At 40.2% G+C, this 20311-nt stretch overlaps 1 protein-coding gene across 1 annotated transcript in view; it reads right to left on the bottom strand.

Moving 5' to 3' along the window:
- Positions 1–320: 320 nt before the first annotated feature.
- Positions 321–20311, bottom strand: part of RRAGC (Ras-related GTP binding C) — a 33932-nt gene continuing 13941 nt past the window's right edge. The window contains exons 6-11 of the mRNA XM_011955272.1: positions 17847–18050; positions 16750–16949; positions 13401–13515; positions 12636–12778; positions 6948–7096; positions 321–1843 (exon numbers count right to left, since the gene is read on the bottom strand). Coding sequence (XP_011810662.1) covers positions 1692–1843; positions 6948–7096; positions 12636–12778; positions 13401–13515; positions 16750–16949; positions 17847–18050 — 963 coding nt within the window. The 3' untranslated portion in view covers positions 321–1691. The remainder of the gene's footprint in view (positions 1844–6947; positions 7097–12635; positions 12779–13400; positions 13516–16749; positions 16950–17846; positions 18051–20311) is intronic.

Here is a 20311-nt window from a genome sequence, read left to right as displayed (position 1 = left end):
GGTCAGGAGATCGAGACCATCCTGGCTAACATGGTGAAACCCCGTCTCTACTAAAAATACAAAAAATTAGCCGGGCGAGGTGGCCGGCGCCTGTGGTCCCAGCTACTCAGGAGGCTGAGGCAGGAGAATGGCGTGAACCCGCGAGGCGGAGGTTGCAGTGAGCTGAGATCTAGCCACTGCACTCCAGACTGGCATCAGAGCAAGACTCCATCTCAAAAAAAAAAAAAAAAAGAAAAAAAAATGGATGAAAAAATGGCAAAGTGGGACAACCCAACGTTCCACCACCACCCTCTCATACCTCGGGCAAGGAGAAAAACTGATTTTGGAGTAAATACATTTATTGATACCCATTTTATATATAGTTCAATGAAATAATCTATAAATATAAAAAGCATTTTTCTTTTGGATATCACCATGGTCCATGTAAATACTCAACAGTCAGAATCATCTGCAGGAAGCACTCCAAGTCACACTGTTAGGTTTACAGACCTGAATATACATATTGCATTAAACAGTGGCACTTATGTACTCAAGTGGTCCAGTGGCTTTGGAAAATATGACTACTGGGCATGTGGAATAGAAATAATGTGTTAGGTTTAAATCAATGGAAAGGGTATCAACCATCAACAAAAGCAACAATTATGAATTAATATCCTAGGCAAAGAAAGTACCACAGTTGACACTTGGTGTCAGAATACTGGAGACAAAGTATGTAAAACAATGCCTGTTGCAGCACCACGTGCTCACTCCAACTCCCAGTGGACAGTCCCCCAGTGCCTTAGGGTCACTTGTGGTCAACAAAATGCAATGAAGAAGCTCGATAGCTTAGAATAAAAGGTCTGTAAAGGCTGATACCAAGATTAAAGTAAGCTAAACATTTCAGTGACATAATGAGTTTCTCCCCTAGAAGGGGACTGTGGGAAAAGCTTTTAATTCCCTTTGTTACACTGAGCATGATCATTTATCTAATGCAGAAGAAAGAAGCCAGACATCTGGTACTCAGAACGTAGGTGCAAAAATTTTCTTCCATTTCGAAGTTTTTTCAACACTTTCGAGGGAACTAATGCAACCACTGTTGAGCCTTGCTCTCCACCTGATGCAGCATAAAATTTTCTCTCATTTCTTCAATACAGGAATGTCTTGCTGCAGACTATGTGTCTTCTGAGTTAGCAAGCAAATGCATTTAAAAGGTCTTAGTTGTGCAATGTCCAAAACTGAAATCTGAGAGGCAGTGTTAGAACTTAAGCAAGGCAGAATTTTTAGAGTCTACTCAAATGAAAGCCTAAGTGAAGCATATAAAAATTCAGTCTTTTCTATTATTTTCAACTGGAATTGATGGCAACATTCCCTGGTAAGGATGGGTAACTGGTGTCATATAAGTCCAGGTCCAAAATATCCCAACTACGTAAAGTGGACCCAAAAGAGGAGAAATACACACTTGAGTTCTGTGGTCTCCAGAATTTTTTTGTTTTGTTTTGTTTTGTTTTGCCATTTTCAAAAAAGAAATAGTAGCTTCAGTTGTACACCACCAGTTGAAGGGGTTTTCATCCAAATGAGAAACTCTACCCCTTGTCTCTAGTGGAACAGGCACCAGATTCCCACAAGCGGCAGCTCCCATGTCCTGTAGCATGTGGCATCCGACCCTGGAGTGAAGAGTAAGCTGGCACAGAGCCCTGACGCTGGGATTCAGACTAGATGGCGTTTCGTGGTGTGCCATTGTGTGCCAGCGCTTTCAGACTGGAGGCACTAGTCTGGTGACCACAGCTCCTGTGAGAAGTCACTCCCACCTCAAAAACCTCATGAATAGCTTTTCGGAAACAGTGGAAGTTGTAGTCTATTAAACCTGCAGGAAGGAAAAAGAAAAGAACGCCTCCTGAATTGTCAATTGTGAAATTTTATATTTGGGTTTGCAGCCAAAAATAACTCGGATAAACACTGGTTGGAAAATCTTAAGCCTCCAAACTAGATAGCAACCTCTTCAATCGTAAGAACAGCTGATCATCACATATATCCACCATCATAACATTCTGCTAGACAACAAATGCAATTAGACCATTACCTTGGCCAAATTAATACCTCTGGCATCCAAGTTTCAAATCACTCAATTCACACTCAAGAAAAGTAAAATATTCAAATACGCTGTGTGGCCTGCTTGAACATAGTGTGATCTTTCAATAATTTATATTTGATTTGATGAAAGTCATTAAATACTTATTGAACAGCACGATAGAGGGTACAATATGTCAAAGGAAACAGCAGATATGGTCCATGCCTTCCAGACAGGATATGCTAGCTGGGGCATAAAGCCAAACTACAAGAAACAAACCAAAACAATCTGGTGTCAAATTGACTACAACTGTGAAGGAAATCCAAAGGAAAAGCCAAGTGCAGGGCAAAGTAATCAACTGAAAACTTCAGGGACAAGAAGGAACTTTGGGAACACAGACACGATTTAATTAGGCAGAAAAGGGGAACAAAATCACAAGAAAACTGCAGGGACCTGGCCATGAGAACACAGCACAGGCGGAAGACAGGAAAAAAAACGGTCTGACTGGAGAGTGGGACATCAGAGAACTCTTGGTAGGAAATACTAAGAATCAGGTCTGAATAAGCAGGTTACAACCAAATTAAGGTGGACCTTCAGCCTCAGAAAAGAAACAAACTATAAAACACAAGTTTTGATCAATTCAACTACATTAAAATTTATTTCTGTGCCAAATGTAAAATAGACAATCAAGGAAATTTGAACACTGGCCAGATAGTTGATGATATCATTAAATCACTGTTAATTTTGTCGTTTATTGTTTTAAAAGCCACTACCTTTTAGAGATACCTACTGAAACCTGTAGAGACAAAATGATTTCATGTCAGGCCTTTGCTTCAAAATAATCCAGTAGGGAAAGTGGTATAAATATGAAACACAATTAGCTATAATTTTGATAACTACTGAATCTGGGCAAATGATTAAAAGGCTTTTATTATACTGTTTTCTCTACTTTTTTACATATTTGACAGTTTCCACAATAAAATAAAAAAGCTTATTAATCTATAATAACTGAGAAGCTGTCCAGGAAACATGATTGACGTGTGTCCGTGGATGAGGGCTGAACCAAGGAGCTGAATGCACAGAGATTCCTTGTGCTGGCCTACCTTTGTGTACACCTGAAAATTCCCATAAACAAAAGTTAATTTTTTTTTTTTTAGAGACAGGGTCTCACTTTGTCACCCAGGCTGGAGTGCAGTGGTGCAACCATAGCTCACTGAAACCTCAAACTCCTGTGCTCAAGTAATCCTCATGCCTCAGCCTCTTGAGTAGATAGGACTACAAGTGCGAGCCAGCACACCCAACTAACTTTTTAATTTTTTGGTAGAGACAGTCTTGCTATCTTGCCCAAGCTGGTCTGGAACTCCTGAGCTCAAGCGTCCTCCCACCTCAGCCTTCCAAAGCACTGAGATTACAGGTGTGAGTCACCACACCTGGTATAAAAAAAAATTTTTTTTAAGATTAAAATGGTTAGAAGCAGGCCACAAGTGATCCACACATGTAATCCCAGCTACTTGAGAGGCTGAGGTGTGAAGACTGCTTGAGCTCAGGAGTTCAAGACCAGCCTGAGCAACACAGCAAGACTCCCATCTCAAAATAAAAACACAAATAAAAAAATAAACTAACATAGAGAAAAATAAGGAACTGCTAACAATCAGTGCAAAAAAAGATAAATATATATGGATCAGGTAAAATGTGAAAGAAGAAACCTGAATAGCCATGAAAAGGTACTTGCCATGAAAAGACACTTGCTCTAACCAGTAATTTAAAAAGTAAAAATGAAAATCAAATAAGATACCCTTTCACACCTACCAGATTGATAATAATTAAATAGTCTGACAATACCAAGCATTACTAAGGATAAGAAGCGATAAGAACTTCCATAGACCAGTGCCAGCCAGGGGTGAAAATGGCAAAGTCACTTTGGTGAGCTGTTTGGCAATATCTTTATTAGTTAAAGACATATGTACTCTTATAAATTCCACTCCTAAATGCATACCCTAGAGAAATTCTCCACATGTGCAAAGGCAAACTTGTTCATAAGCATTTGTTACAGATTTGTAATTTTTAAAATAATCCAAATATCCAGCAACAAGAAAATAAAATGTGGTATAGTCAACCCATAGAATGCTATATGGCAGTGAAAAGGAATGAACTAGAACTATGTGTCATCAATTTGAACACATCTCAAAAACCACCTGAATGAAAAGAATCAAGCAAATTGCAGAAGACTACTTATATTTTTATATCATTCATACAATACTCTATTGTTTAAGGATAGACATGAAGTAAAAAAAAAATAGGAAAAATAAAATACATACAGCTCAAAGGAAGGGATTTCAATTGAGAAAAACACACAGAAGACTTCAACTGGCCAGGCAGTTGGCTCTCATCTGTAATCCCAGCACTTTGGGAAAGTGAGGGAAGAGGATTGCTTGAGGCAACGAGTTCAAGACCAGTCTGGGCAACATAGAGAGATCCTATCTCTAAAAAAATTTTTTTTTAATTAGCCAGCATGGTAGCATGAGCCTATACTCCCAGCTACTCAGGAGGCTGAGGTGGGAGGATCTCTTCAGCCCAGGAGTTTGAGGCTACAGTGAATTATGATCATGTGGGGGCAATGGAGTGAGATTCTGTCTCCAAAAAAAAAAAAAAAAAAGGTTTTAATTGTATTTGTCATTTTAGTTCTTAAGTTGAAAGGTGAATATACATGTTTTGTTTTACCCAAAAATTTGTGTACATCTGAACTATCCCATTAAAAACTCAGGTAGAAGAGGGAGGACTTGTTGCAGTAAATGACAGAGCTACTGTAGATCCTTGAGTAGTTAAATAATATACATTTCCTGAAAACTAGTCTGTCTTTGGGATAAAAGATGATACATACTACACCCTCCACATATATGTCAACTACATGAATATTATCAAGTAAGAGACTACTGCAGCACCACTGGCCTGAAGCAATGAGAACCTGGAGTGGAATCACTGACAGTGAAAATGGAAAGGAAACCCAAGAAACAGTTCCAAGAAACAAATGATCAGATTTGGTGAAAATTCAATATAAACAATACAGAAGAATAGAAAAAGGAGATCACGAAATCTCCTCTGTGAAGCAATCTGCAAGCGCCCCTTCAGCAATCACACCACACAATTACCTAACTATAAGATATTTACGCTCAGACAGGAGAAACTCGCGCGACCAGTGACAGAAGTATGACAGCCAAGAAAGTCACAAAACAGGGGAAATACTCGTCAACCAATGATTGACATGACGTTGAAGGTAACATTCACAATATTTAAGAAAGAACGTCTTACTAATAGCTCCAAACATGGGACGAGAGCATGAGCCAAAGTCATACCTGGAGATGTGAATTTTTCAATCACATAGCGAAGATTAACTGAAGCCATGTATTTGATGAGCTGACCTAGAAAATAAGCAAGCAGAAAGACTTGGCTCTGACAAACAGGATTGAGGGAAAAAAAAACAGCCAGAAGAAACAGGAGAGGTGGTCGGGAAAACAAACACACAAAATATCCCAAGAATTCAGCTTCAGAGAAGCAAAGAAAGAAGAAAGTTTTCAGAAAGGAGTGACAAGATCACATGCTTAGAAGGATGAAAAGGCTGCAGAGGAAGAAAAGGCCACTGAATGCAGCAAGGAGGTAACCTGGTAACTTCTAAAAGTCTAGTTTCTATCATCAGAGTGAACAGGCAACCTATAGAATGGGAGAATATTTTTACAATCTATCCATCTGACAAAGGGCTAATATCCAGAATCTACAAGGAACTTAAACAAATTTACAAGAAAAAAAATAGCCCCATCAAAAAGTGGGCGAAGGATATGAACAGCCACTTCTCTAAAGAAGACACTTATGCAGCCAACAAATATATGAAAAAAAGCTCATCATCACTGGTCATCAGAGAAACCCAAATCAAAACCACCATGAGATACCATCTCACACCAGTTAGAATGGTGATTATTAAAAAATCACAAAACAACAGATGCTGGAGATGATGTGGAGAAATAGGAACGCTTTTACACTGTTGGTAGCAGTGTAAATTATTTCAACCATTGTGGAAGACACACAAATACCATCTGACCCAGCAATCCCAAAGGATTATAAACCATCCTACTATAAAGACACATGCACACGTACGTTTGTTGCAGCACTCTTCACAATAGCAAAGACTTGGAACCAACCCAAATGCCCATCAATGATAAACTGGATAAAGAAAATGTGGCACATATATACCATGGAATATTATGCAGCCATAAAAAAGGATGAGTTCATGTCCTTTGCAGGGACATGGATGAAGCTGGAAATCATCATTCTCAGCAAACTAATACAGGAACAAAAAAAACAAATACTGCATGTTCTCACTCATAAGTGGGGAGCTGAACAATGAGAACACATGGACACAGCAAGGAGGACATCACACACCAGGGCCTGTCAGCGGGTGGGTGGCTGGGGGAGGGATAACATTAGGAGAAATACCTAATGTAGATGACGGGTCAACGAGTGCAGCAAACCACCATGGCACGTATACACCTATGTAGCAAACCCGTGCATTCTGCACATGTATTCCAGAACTTAAACTATAAACAATAAATAAATAAAAGTCTAGTTTCAGTAGACTTGTTCAGACGGAAGCCAAACTGCATTCAGTTAAACAGGTAATGAAAGCATCTGAAGGCAGAAAGGCTAGATTTAAAATGAAAGATCAAAAAAAGAAAAGAGAAAGTCTGATCTATATATGGAACGGAAGGCCAAAAGCAGTTTGAGCTTTTTTTTTTTGTAATAGCCATTTGTCTTAACACTGCAATTATTATTTTCTCTTGTTTTCAAGAACCTGAAAAGTTATGGCAAAGAAATTAACATAAAAAACAGCTTTTTAAAATGCTATTACCTTTTCGTTCAAAGCTTTCTTCCCTTAGAATGCAGACTAGTGCCAAAAATTTAGTCACCTCCTTTAAATAAAGGACAGTTGTATTATTCAGCTTGATAATTGCCATAGATTCTTTGTCATAAGCACTTCCACTTCCATCTTCCTTTAACCTATTTTAAAAGAAAGTACTATTCATTACAGGTTTCCCATCTAGGCATCTGCCACATTTAATTTGCACAATGACATCCACCCAGTTTCCCAAATGTCTCTGGGAAATAATACTGGCTTAAATATATTGGGAGAGAGTGTTGTTAAGGTATAGCGTTCCTAAACACAGAATCTCAGGGATTCCTATTAAAAACAACTCCATACACATCCTTTAATATAGATAATCAGACATTTGGAGAAAAAGGTGCAAACATATGTATATCTTAACCAGGGAAATGACAACATTACCAACATCTCACTAAGTGGGGCTACTCACCCCCTACACTGTGTTCTGTAAACCCAGCTGAGGTGTCTCCTCTCTTCACTGCCCTCAGGTCACAGGGCCCCTCTGGGACCTGCCGCCTCACTTAAATGAGCTCCTTCAAGGCACATTCTATATGCCAGGTCAATCACATTTTCACAGAAAACATATTTTTTGCTTCCTCACAAAACCAAGAAAATACTTAAGACTAAACAAGAACAGTCTCAGCTAGAGACTAGTAGGGACTATGTTGAAATTAACAACTTTTAAAAAAAGATACGGACTCAGAGTCTTTTCTGATGTAATTGCCTATAAAAATCTAAAGGTTATCTAGCTATTGTTAGGAATTAAGAGTTGTCAAAAATGCTATTTTAAAAGTATTTGCCTTCAAAAACAAAAGAGGTGAGGGAAATAACACTAAAAAGAAAATGTCAGCTGGGCACAATGGCTCACGCCTGTAATCCCAGCATTTTGGGAGGTTGAGGTGGGCCGATCGTCTGAGGTCAGGAGTTCAAGACCTGCCTGGCCAACATGGTGAAACCCCATCTCTACTAAAAAATAAAAAATAAAAAAAATTAAAAAAAAACCATTAGCCAGGCATGGTGGCGCACACCTGTAGTCCCAGCTACTAGGGAGGCTAAGGCAGGAGAATCACTTGAACCCAAGAGGCGGAGGCTGCAGTGAGCCGAGACTATGCCACTGCACTCCAACCTGGGCAACAAGAGTGAAACTCTATCTCAAGGAAAAAAAAAAAAAGGAAAAGAAAATGTCAGGAGTAATTGGTAATTTTCTTTGATAGCAAAACAATGTATCTTTTTTCTCCTATTTTCACTTTTCTATATTTTCCATGCAGTTTTTAATGAATAGGGGTGAGGCTTATTTTTTAAACTATTCCAAGCCTCACAATTTATGTTCTCATATGGTAGCATGAGCATAATGTCAAAAAAAATTTGGGGTCTGGCATGGTGGGTCATGCCTGTAATCCCAGCATTTTGGGAGGCTGAGGTGAGAGGAAGACTTGAGCTTTGGAGTTCGAGACCAGCCTGGGCAACACAAGAACACACATACACACACACACACACACACAATTTTAAGGCGACAGAAATAACACTAAAACAGTTGTTAGTAGTTGACCTGAACAGTGGCTCTTTACTCCTATTTTCATTTCTCTATATTTTCAGTGTATTGTTTTTTTTCACAAAGTGGGGGCTTATTTTTACTATTCTGAACTTCGCAGTTTACCTTCTTATACATTTCTTTGATCCTCACAACAACCCTGAGGACACAAATTATTACTATAGCCCTATTTAACCACATTATGTCCTTTCTGCAACAAGCGAAAGTAAACTACATAAATACAAAGAGGACTATGCCCATTTAAAAGATACAGAGGCCAGGTACATGGCGTACGCCTGTAATCCCAACACTCTGGGAGGCCAAGGAGGATCACTTTGGCCCTGGAGTTCAAAACCAGTCTGGGCAACAAAGTGAGACTCCATCTCTACAAGAATATCCAAAAGTTAGCCAGGTATGGTGGCACATGCCTGTGCTCCCGGCTACACAGGAGGCTGGAGGACAGCTTGAGCCCAGGAGGTTGAGGCTGCAGTGAGCTGTGTTCACACTACTGCACTCCAGCTTGGGCAACAGAGTGAGACCCTATCTCAAAAAAAAAAAAAAAAGGTAGGAACTGAAGTTCATTAAAAATAAAGTGATCTCCTGGCAAAGTCAGGACTCAAACTTAGGGTTTTTAACTCAATTCCATGCAGTTTCCAGTACCTTAACTAATATAAAGTTAATTTGGGAAGGCAGAGTGGAGGGGAAATTAGTGTCATTTGCTTTTAAGAGTATAGAAGAAAACTACTTCCTTCTAATTGGAGAAGAGGAAGTTGTAAGTGCTACATGTTCTCAGCTTATAGTTAAGATGTCCCATGCAGATCTTTTTCTGTGCCACATGGAAAGTGAGAATAAGAACTAACTCTGACAACAGGTTCCAACATAGACAACCCTGAAGATGATTCCCTAAACCAGTACCCACAGCCAGCAACTGTAAGAAACTATAAAGTTCCTAATGTCAAGCCAGCATACGATCTTGAATCACACACTAACATGAGAAAGAAATAAGAAAGGCACATTCTATTCAAAGTCGGGAGATTAGCGCGACTTGATTTGGCTGTGATTAATAACATTAAGAATAAAAATATGTTAATGACCATAAAATGCTTACTCAGAATCTGTAAAGCATAAGATCTGCTTTCTACATTTATCTGTTTTAAGTTTTTAAGACTATTAGGAAAATATGCTTATCTGAATCTTAGTCAAAATAATGCCAAGGCAGGCCAAGAATAGTGGCTCACGCCTATAATCCCAGCATTTTGGGAGACCAAGGCAGAATACTGCTTGAGGCCAGGAGTTCAATACCAGCCTGGGCAACACTATGAGACCCTGTTTCTACAAAATAGTAAAATTTACAAAAAAAAAAAAAAAAAAAGGCCAGGTGCAAGGGTTCACACTTGTAATCCCAGCACTTTGGGAGACCGAGACAGGAGAATCACTTGAGTCCCGGAATTCAAGACCAGCCTGGGCAACATAGTGAGACCCTATCTCTACAAAAATCAAAAATCAGCCAGGCATGATGGCACACGCCTGTAGTCAGGAGGATCACTTGAGCCTGGGAGGCGGAGGCTGCAATGAGCCATGATTGTGCCACTACAATTCAGCCTTAGTGGCAGACCATGTCTCAAAAAAAAAAAAAAAAAAGTTAGCTGGGTATGGTGTGGTGTGTGGCTGTAGTCCCAGCTACTCAGGAGGCTGAGGTGCGAGAATCACTTGAGTCCAGGAGGCTGAGGCTGCAGTGACCTGTGGCTGGACTGCAGTGATGTAATCATAGCTCACTGCAGCCTGCAACTCCTGGGATCAAGCAATTCTCCTGCCTCATCCTCCCGCTTAATCCCCCAAGTTTAGCTAGGACTACAGGTGCACACTACCACACCCAGCTAATATAATGTACTTTATTATGTATAAGGTATTTTAAAATGTATTGGCTGGAAGCAGTGGCTCATGCCTATAATCCCAGCACTTTGGGAGGCTGAGGCAGGTGGATCACCTGAGGCCAGGAGTTCGAGACCAGCCTGGCCAACATGGTAAAATCCTGTCTCTACTAAAAATACAAAATCATCCAGGCGTGGTGGTGCACTCTGTAATCCCAGCTACTCGGGAGGCTGAGGCAGGAGAACTGCTTGAATCTGGGAGGCAGAGGTTGCAGTGAGCCGAGATCGCACCGCTGCACTCCAGCCTGGGCAACAAGAGTGAAACTCCGTCTCAAAAAAATAAATAAAATAAATAAAATGTATCTAACACTGAAAATAAATTTTACAGCTAAATTTGATTTTTGTATTATAAAAAAGTTGGTTTACGAAATTTTGATTTGTTTTAAATAAAAACCAAACATTCTACTCATTCATTTTTTAAATTAGAAATGGGAAATATGAAACTTTCCTAAAAAATATAATAAACGGACAATGCCTCATTTTCATCATGTAAAGAATTAAAACAAGCCAGGCATGGTGGCTCACGCCAGTAATTCCAGTGCTTTGGGAGGCCAAGGCAGGTGGATCACGAGGTCAGGAGTTCAAGACCAGCCTGGCCAACATGCTGAAACCCCATCTCTACCAAAAATATAAAAAATTAGCCAGGTGTGGTGGCAGGCACCTATAATCCCAGCTACTCAGGAGGCTGACGCAGGAGAATCATTTGAACCCAGGAGGAGGAGATTGCAGTGAGCTGAGAGCTCACCATTGCACTCCATCCTGGGCAACAGAGTGAGACTCTGTTTCTCTCAAAAAAAAAAAAAAAGGCCGAGCACAGTGGCTCACGTCTGTAATCCCAGCACTTTGGGAGGCTGAGGTGGGTGGATCACGGGGTCAGGAGTTCGAGACTATCCTGGTTAACATGGTGAAACCCCGTCTCTACTAAAAATACAAAAAATTAGCTGGGCATTGTGGTGGGCACCTGTAGTTCCAGCTATTCAGGAGGCTGAGGCAGGAGAATGGTGTGAACCTGGGAGACAGAGCTTGCAGTGAGCTGATACCGCGCCACCACACTCCAGCCTGGGCAATAAAGCGAGACTCCATCTCATAAATAAATAAATAACAAAAGAGAGCATATAATCACAAAAGTTAAAGGAATAGATGGATAGACATAGAATAGGTAAGACAAATGTACTCTGCTACTTAGAGGCAGCTGGAGAAAGACATGGAAAAATTAGGCAAAAGACCAAAATGAAGGGCAGAGTCAGAGGTGAAAGAAACATTTAGACTAGATGGAGCAGAGAGAAGACACAGGGAGTAGAAAGTAAAGATAATGCTAAAGCATCTGAAAAGCAACTTGAGAGTGCTGATGTTAACATACCAGGGGAATCTAGGAAGTCAATCGAGAGTGCACAGAATGTTATTAGCCCTTTTTTTTTTTTTTTTTTTGGTAAGCCTGGGGTCTGTGTTGCCCAGACTGGTCTCCAACTCCCGGCCTCAAGCGATCCTCTCACCCCAGCCTTCCAAACATCTGGGATTATGGGCGCAAGCCACCACACCTGGCCATTATCAGCTTTTGAAAAGCCAGTAATTCTCCAAAGTTTTCACTAGTCCTCTGGCCTGTTCTACAAAATCACTTGCTGGCTGGCTTTCATAAATTTCCATATAGAGTTTGGCAAATTTACATAAAGGAAGAGGTCAAATTTTAGAGATTTATTTTGGAAACTTGTATATATGGGTCAGATTTTTAAAAGTTCTTCCAGCATCCAAAATTCTAATTACTTTCTTTGCTCTCTGAAAGATTAAGAATCCCTAATTCCACAAAGCCTGAGGTTAAATCAGGAACCAGAACTTACTTTGTTATTCAGACCATTTTAAATAAAGTAATCTAGCTTTTCAATCTAGCTAAGTTCCAGTAGTGAGAAGACACTGTGCAATCCTCCCCCATCCCCACAACAGCGGGAGAAACTTGCAGTGATAAACAAGTCCAGTTCTAGTCATGCTTTCCAACTTTTCTTAGCCATTCTCTGAAGGAGTAAGACCCAGCAGCCCACTTCCAGAGAAATCATGCTCCAAGTTAAAGCACTATGGTCAGAACAATCCCAGTTCATGTAGTACTACTTGCCAGAGGCCTCAGAAATTAGTCTTCTGGACAAATCAAGTTAATGGTTTTCTGCCTGTCTGAGATATTGCAGGAATATGTATATAACTTACCCATATATACAAGACACATCAATTACAACATCGATCATGTCACAGCAAAGTTCATAAGATTGCATATCCACAGGGGAACTGTCTGTTGCAATGTAGATTTTGCTGACAACATCAAAGAGAAAAGCTTTTTCAATACCTGAATTCTTGGAAAAACAAATGGGAAACTGTTCAGTATTTTTTAAGAATCACAATTTACAACTTATCGAAGATCTTGAATTACTGAACAACATCCAAGGTCATTTTTAATTATATAACCCATACCAAAAACAAACAGCACTTGCTTGAGAGACTCTTCTATTATCCAAAGAATGAAAGTGGAATTATTTCTCTACTCTGATTTACTGACATAATTTCATGAGTCAAATGTTCTTCTTCTTCCTCTTTACTCAAATGAATTATTTTCTAAGACATCATAAAAAATTTAACAAAAATCTCTAAAAATCAAGCAATGCTACATTTTCAATAATCCTCTTATTAATATAACCCATCTCTGATTTGAATCACCTTCCTATCAAGAAAGGTATTATGTGGGAATTTACAAACCATAAAAGAATTACACTTTGACATCAACATCTATTTAAGAATTCAGAAAATAACTTGAGTAATACTTTATGTTATCATTTATTTTACATGTTAAGCAGGTCATTAGTCTTTGTATTTGATTCAGATTAATTCAAGACTTTTTTGGAAAATTTGAAAACACAAATATATTCACAAAAATGGAATCAGAAGCTGCAGTGAATTAAATATAAATTGCTCACTTACTGATATAAAGATATTTAATAGGTTTTCCAAGGTCGGCAGTTGTGGAATGAGTTTCTGTACCACCTTACTAAAGGCTTCAAATATTGAATGGTCATAGATACTAGTCAGATAAAAGCTGAAAAACACAACATAGCTTGATTAATTTGAAAAATACCTTATGTTCTGTGACAACTATTATAATACATAAAATTTTAAGTTTCTTAACATTTGATTTCAGTGAGTTCAATAAAGCCTCTTTATCTTGTCTACCATGCCCATTACTCAAGATGACAAATACACTTTCCCACCTGGCTTCATCTCTTTACTGGATTGACACAGAGGGCAACTGAAGTAGTACTGAGAAAAGGATTTTCAGGTACATAAACTCCAGTATTCACTGAAGTCTTTGCCATCTGATCCAAAAAGCTTTTTTTAAGCACATAACTGAAACCAAAATTAAGACTAAAAACCGAGAAAGCTAGAAGAGTTATGTGACATATATTAAATAAGAACATAATTCAGGTTTCTACTAAAACGTCACCTCAAAAAGTTCTTTCCAGACCAGGCTACCTAAAATAGCACTCCTGTACCCAATGCTTTCAACCCCTTTCCCCTAATTTGTTTTTCTTCACACCATTGGTAAGTACTTAAAATGATACTATACATTCATTTAGGTGCTTTTGAGCTGTGTCACTGAAAATGTAAGTTCCAGGGGAAAGAGACTTTATCAGTCTTGCTCCTAGCAGAAAGCCCACTTCCCTGAACAGTGCTCATAAGTATCTGTTGAATAAACAAATGAATACAACTGGCGTTTAGAATTTATGTAAAGAACCTATTAAAGAGGATGGGAGTTGGGACTCTACAGAGAATGGAGGAATCTACAGGAGTCTGGAGGCCTAAAAGGACTTACGGTGGAAAAGTAACACATGTAGATTCAATAAAACATGTATTTGAGAGGGAAGCCTTTAACAATTTAAACACTGTCGACAATTCTACCTGCTTTATAGCTCAGGGAGTATAATCTTCATTATATAGTCGCATCCACCACACATTTATACGTATATATATTACAACATCTGAGACACAGAGCTGTGTATACTACTTTATAGGTAATTTAAAGATACTTTCAGCCAGGCACGGTGGCTCATGCCTGTAACCTCAGCACTTTGGGAGGCCGAGGCCGGTGGATCACTTGAGGTTGGGAGTTCGAGATCAGCCGGACCAACATGCAGAAACCCCGTCTCTAGTAAAAATACAAAAAATTAGCCGGGCATGGTGGCGCATGCCTGTAATCCCAGTTACTTGGGAGGCTGAGGCAGGAGAATTGCTTGAACCAGGGAGGCGGAGGTTGTGGTGAGCCGAGATGGCATCACCGCACTCCCGCCTGGGCAACAAGAGCGAAACTCCATCTCAAAAAAAATAAATTACTTTCAAGGAGCTAACTTAAGAACCTAATCTAGCAAGACAGGGGTCTAATTTAGATGTAAGAGCACTGGAACAGGTAAGGCCAAGATGACCCTACAGGTACTAGGGAGAAAGGAATATTTTAGTGTTTCCTGTAGGCCAAAAGGCGAGCAAAGTAAGAATGTCCTACACCTTTGAGGCTTGAGGTAGATGGGGACAGGGAGAACTTGCAAGTCACAGGGCATTTTAGTAAGCTGAGTTTCTAGAAACTGGAAATGAAAAGGAGCTTCATCCATAGGACTGCTAGTACTAAATAAAAGCTTTTTTTTTTTTTTTTTCTTTTTGAGGCGGAGTCTTGCTCTGTGACTCAGGCTGGAATCCAGTGGCGCGATCTTGGTTCACTGTAACTTCCACCTCCTGGGTTCAAGAGATTCTCCTACCTCAGCCTCCCGAGTAGCTGGGACGACAGGCACACATCACAATGCCCAGCTAATTTTTTGTATTTTTAGTAGAGATGGGGTTTCACCACGTTGGCCAGGCTGGTCTCAAACTCCTGGCCTCAAGTGATCTGCCTGCCTTGGCCTCCCAAAGTGCTGGGATTATAGGCATGAGCCACTGTGCCTGGCCTAAATAAAAGCCTGATGCAACACTCTACTGAAGTTAACAAGGTCTAGGACCCTACATGGTACTGAGGTAAGGAATGGCATGTACCACTGAGGTGGGATGCCCTGGAAAGGAACACAGACACAGAGTAAAGAGAATCAGAAGGATCCCCATGGAGCACTGGGGAACACAGGACAAGAACAGCTCAAAATCCAGGTAAAAACTATTAGCAGTGGATTCCCAGAAAAATAAGACGGAATGTTTATGGAGAGCCACTTCCATTTTCTCCTACAAACACTGATGAATTTTTATTTTTTTAACCATGAATTACTTTCAAATTTTTTAGAAATTTAATCCAGGCAAACTAGAGGTCAATGAGACTTGTCTACATGGTTTCCTAGAAGAATAACTGAAAGATCTTGGAGCCTGAGACCCAGGGAATATTAAGGGGAGGGACAGCGGTTAGCTTGAGCCCATAAGGAAGTCGCAACAATAGAACAGGGACAGAGAAATAACTTGCTGTCTCTCTCCCCTGCTCCCCCTTTACGCTACTTCTATCATCAAGAGAACATTTTCTTGGGTACTTTTTAATACTCATTTCTACCTATATCACCAAATAAAATAAGATATACAAAAATATTCCTCATACACTTTTAGAATGCATATACAACAAATCGATCCTATATAGTAGGTATTATTTAATAATTTTTAATAGTAGTTACAAACCAATAGTCCTCTAAATTTAATAGCAGCCTTATGCATATTTATAAGATAAACCCACCTAAGCCAAACTTTAGAGATTCATAAAAGTATAAAGTGTTTTAAAAGCTAAGATATATTAGAGTCAGTCCAGCGGGGAGGTGGAAGGGAGCCAGCAGGAAAAATAAAAATGAAAAATAAAAAGAGTCAGTCCAGATTTGAAAGTGCACTCTCTGTATAAGGCTATTCCTACTAAGAAAGATACTGTCTAACACTCAAGCTAAAGACTTCTACAACAAATGTGACAGATTCACTTCACTGATGCAAGGCGGGGAAAAGTAATGAAACCAAGAGGAAGGAGTCCCAAAGCAGATTTATGCCATGAAGAAACAGCCTGACTCCAGTCTCTTGAGATGAATTTGGAAAAGCACCAGTGGAAACACTTCACATGACTTCAATCTCCAGGAAAACGCAAAAAGTGGGTAAAGTAATTTCTCAGTGTCAGGCTCCCCAGACAGCTTGGAATTCAACAAAGAGATCAAAAACATAAAAGATGTGGCAAAGGGCACACAGGTAGCAGAAACCTATGGTGTTCGTAATGACAGAGATGGGAATACATTGACACATTGTTCAGGGCTCTCATAGCAAACACACATGTTGTTACCTAAGATGGAGTTTTTCTAGCCCAGCATCTGCAAGGTCATCATTGGCCCTTTGATGAATATCCCTCTGTGTTTCTATTTTGTGATCATCAGACAGACCATCAACTTTGTGAATAAAAACCTCAAAATTCATGTCTGGGTTAACTTTGTAGGCTTTAGAAACAGTAATGTGAAGTCTTGTTAAAGCCTCCATGTAGTCATCCTGTAAGTCAGAACAAAATATTTTTTTAAAAGAAATCTTACAAAAGTCAAGTAATGAGTTAAAGCCTCAAACCACCTCTTTCCCCAACCACAGAAAAATACTATCCTAATTATCATCCATATTCAAACATTCAAATATATTAACTATACTACTAAATAACTCTTCAATTGTCTCAAGATAAAAAAAATTCAATTACCAAGTTAATGTTTGTAATTTTTTAAGTAATCCCAGCTCTGCCATTTATTCAGTGTGTCACTTTAAGCAAGCTGATTAAACTCTGATCTCAGTTTACTCATCTGTAAGATCAGAATTACAATACCTAACAATATTGTGAAGATTAATTAGAACCTGTATGTGAAGGCACCCTCTGTACAGCCTATCACTCAGAAAGCATTCTTAACTAATGCTTAAGCTTATAAAAAGTAAGCTTCTTAAAGGATAGGAACTTGCCCCATTCATCTCACTGACTGCCACATGCTAGGCCCTCCATAAAAACTCAATTTTGACAAATAAGTAAACTATTCACTCTAATACCTACTGACTCAGTTCTCATATTCCTCTTTATGTTATGGGATGGGATCTTTTCAGGGAATGATGCCACTATTATAAAATATAGTAACATCTACCATTAACCAATAAAAGTGGAAAGCCAATGTTAGCTGCTCATGAACTAGGACTCAAGGATGTAAACCGTATCTCCTAATCATCTGATACTCTGTACCTGCACAATGGCATGTCTGCTCCCAAAGCACCTCTGCAACTGCATCTCTTACACTGTTAGGGAATCTACTGCCAAAGAAATAAGCTGCAAGCACATGACAAAGAAGATAAACAACCTTCCTTTGTTTCCACATCTTTTTCCCACCAGGGAAGAGGAGTAAACACATTACTAACTACCTGTGCGTCAATGACGTATATCAATGCTCCTGTTCCCCTGAAGATCATCTCATAGTCAAAGGTTGGGTCAAAAAAGTCCATTTGCCCAGGAAAATCCCATATCTGGAAATTCACAAAGGAGCTATTGGAAATGTCATCCTTATAAATCTTGTTGGTACTTTCCAAAAACAGGGTCTCGTTGGGTGACATCTTATGAAACACCACCTATTAAAAGAAAACAGGCAATTTTATGACTATTAAACTTCAGACTTTAAATTTAAAATCCCACCCTGGTTTAACATTTAAACATTTGATCCCATAGCAAAAAAAATTTTTGAAAAGTAGAAACTGAACGGTGAATCCATTGGCATTCACTACCCCTTTATTTTTGACAAAAGAAGACACCAAATAAATTTCAATTAAATCTATTTTGCAGCTGAATCTTTTCTATGTTCTATGCACTGTACTCAGTTCTAATAGCAGCAATCTCTATCACCTCCATTAGTTTTTCTGGGAGAAAGCTAGAATTAATTCTGTCAAAATCTGCTTTAAGATTATGAAAGCCTTACAGCTAAAGCTTAAGAAGTCTATTTTATTCAAACATTACTTAAATGTCTACCTCAGGCTCTGAGGAGTAATTTAAAAAGTGAAACAGACTGGACTCTGCCCTCACTGACTTTGCAGTCTAAGAAGGGCAGTGACTATACCAAGAAGAAAGTGAAAACGTCCAGGGGGAGGCCACGGGGACTGGCAGGGAAAAGACAGCTCCCATGAGAAAAGAAATGTAAAGGCATTTGTGTTAAGAATCACAATAATCGGCCCAGTTTGGTGGTTCACACCTGTAATCCCAGCACTTTAGAAGGCCGAGGCGGGCGGATCACTTGAGGTCAGGAGTTTGAGACCAGCCTGACCAACATGGTGAAACCCCATCTCCACTAAATATACCAAAAGTAGTCGGGCATGGTGGTGCAAGCCTGTAGTCCCAGCTACTCGGGAAGCTGAGGCAGGAGAACCGCTGGAACCCAGGAGGTGGAGGTTGCAGTGAGTGGAGATCACACCACTGCCCTCCAGCCTGGGTGACTAGCAAGACTCCATAACAAAAAAAAAAGATTCACAATAATCACAAGCTACACAGTTCTAACATAAAACCACTTTGCCTCTAACTTACTTTCTAGAAGAGAAAAATGAACAACTACTCTCAAGGTTTTCTCAGTAACAAATGTGAATAACTAAAATTAGTTTGCTAAAAACCTACAGTCAACGTACCCAAGTTTTGCTGTAGAGGTGAAAATCAAGGTAAATAAAACACAGTACTCCAAGAAATCTGGAAGAATGCTTCTTTTTAAAAAGATCCCATCTACAAAATATCACAGATTCAGAAACAAAAAAGAAAATCACAGATTTATTGCGGATAGGCCTTTGCAACAGAGTGGAGAGGTAAAAAGACCAGATGCCTGCTGATACTAGTTTCACTACCAGCTCACTCCGCGTGTAATGGGTTTGGCTGATGCAGGAAGTCAATCTTGCCTCTATTTAACCCTTACTAAACAGTGTAGGCCGGCATGGTGGCTCACGCCTGTGATCCCAGTACTTTGGGAGGCTGAGGACGATCACTTGAGGTCAGCAGTTCGAGACGACTCTGGCCAACATGGTGAAACCCAGTCTCTACTAAAAATACAATAATTAGCAGGGTGTGGTGGCGCGCGCCTGAAATCCCAGGTACTCGGGAGGCTGAGGCGGGAGAATCGCTTGAACCCAGGAGGTGGAGGTTGCACTGAACCGAATTGCGCCACTGCATTCTCCAGCTTGGGCGACGAAGCGAGACTCCGTCTCAAAAAACATAAACAAACAAACGTGTACAGCCCTTCATTTGTTCACGAAAGCCCAAAAGTGAAAACAAGCAGACGAGGTCTGCAAAATATTCTCAAAGTCTCAGATTTTTATAAACACACCCCTACAGGGGGGAATATCACCAGTAATTACATTCACCAGGCCACAACTACTGAAATTGGTGCAATCTCAGCACCCAATTCCCAGTAATGCTACAGCGAAGTCTCCTTTACATCAGTAGCGAGAATTACAACGCCCAGTGTCTTAGTCACAACTCTTTCTGACGCTGCTCCCTGAGGCTCTGCTGGGAATCCCTGCACACTCAGGTCACCTGAAGTGAGAACAAATCAAAACGGGCCAGGGGAGGGAGTCCACGAAGTTCTCCAAGTGAGAACTGGAGAGTGCGTCTCAGTTTTGTAAATGACACAGGAGCTGGGTCCCAGGGGGCGGAGGTCTTGGGCGGTGCCACCGGGCACCTGCCTCCCTGCAGCCAGTTTCGCCTTCAGCGCTCCACTTGGCCTCGGCTGACTTGGGCGTGGACGCAGAGGTCGGGGTCCCCGCGCGGGCCGCGCCTGTGCGCTCGCAAGAGTGGAAGAGAAAGTGCGGAGGGACGGAGAGCAGGCGGGCCCCGGCCGCCGCCCTCCCGGGCGTCCCCG

Source organism: Colobus angolensis, unplaced genomic scaffold, assembly GCF_000951035.1.
Source record: "Colobus angolensis palliatus isolate OR3802 unplaced genomic scaffold, Cang.pa_1.0 Scaffold4, whole genome shotgun sequence".
Classification (NCBI taxonomy): domain Eukaryota; kingdom Metazoa; phylum Chordata; class Mammalia; order Primates; family Cercopithecidae; genus Colobus; species Colobus angolensis.
This window is presented reverse-complemented; position numbering and strand designations above follow the sequence as displayed.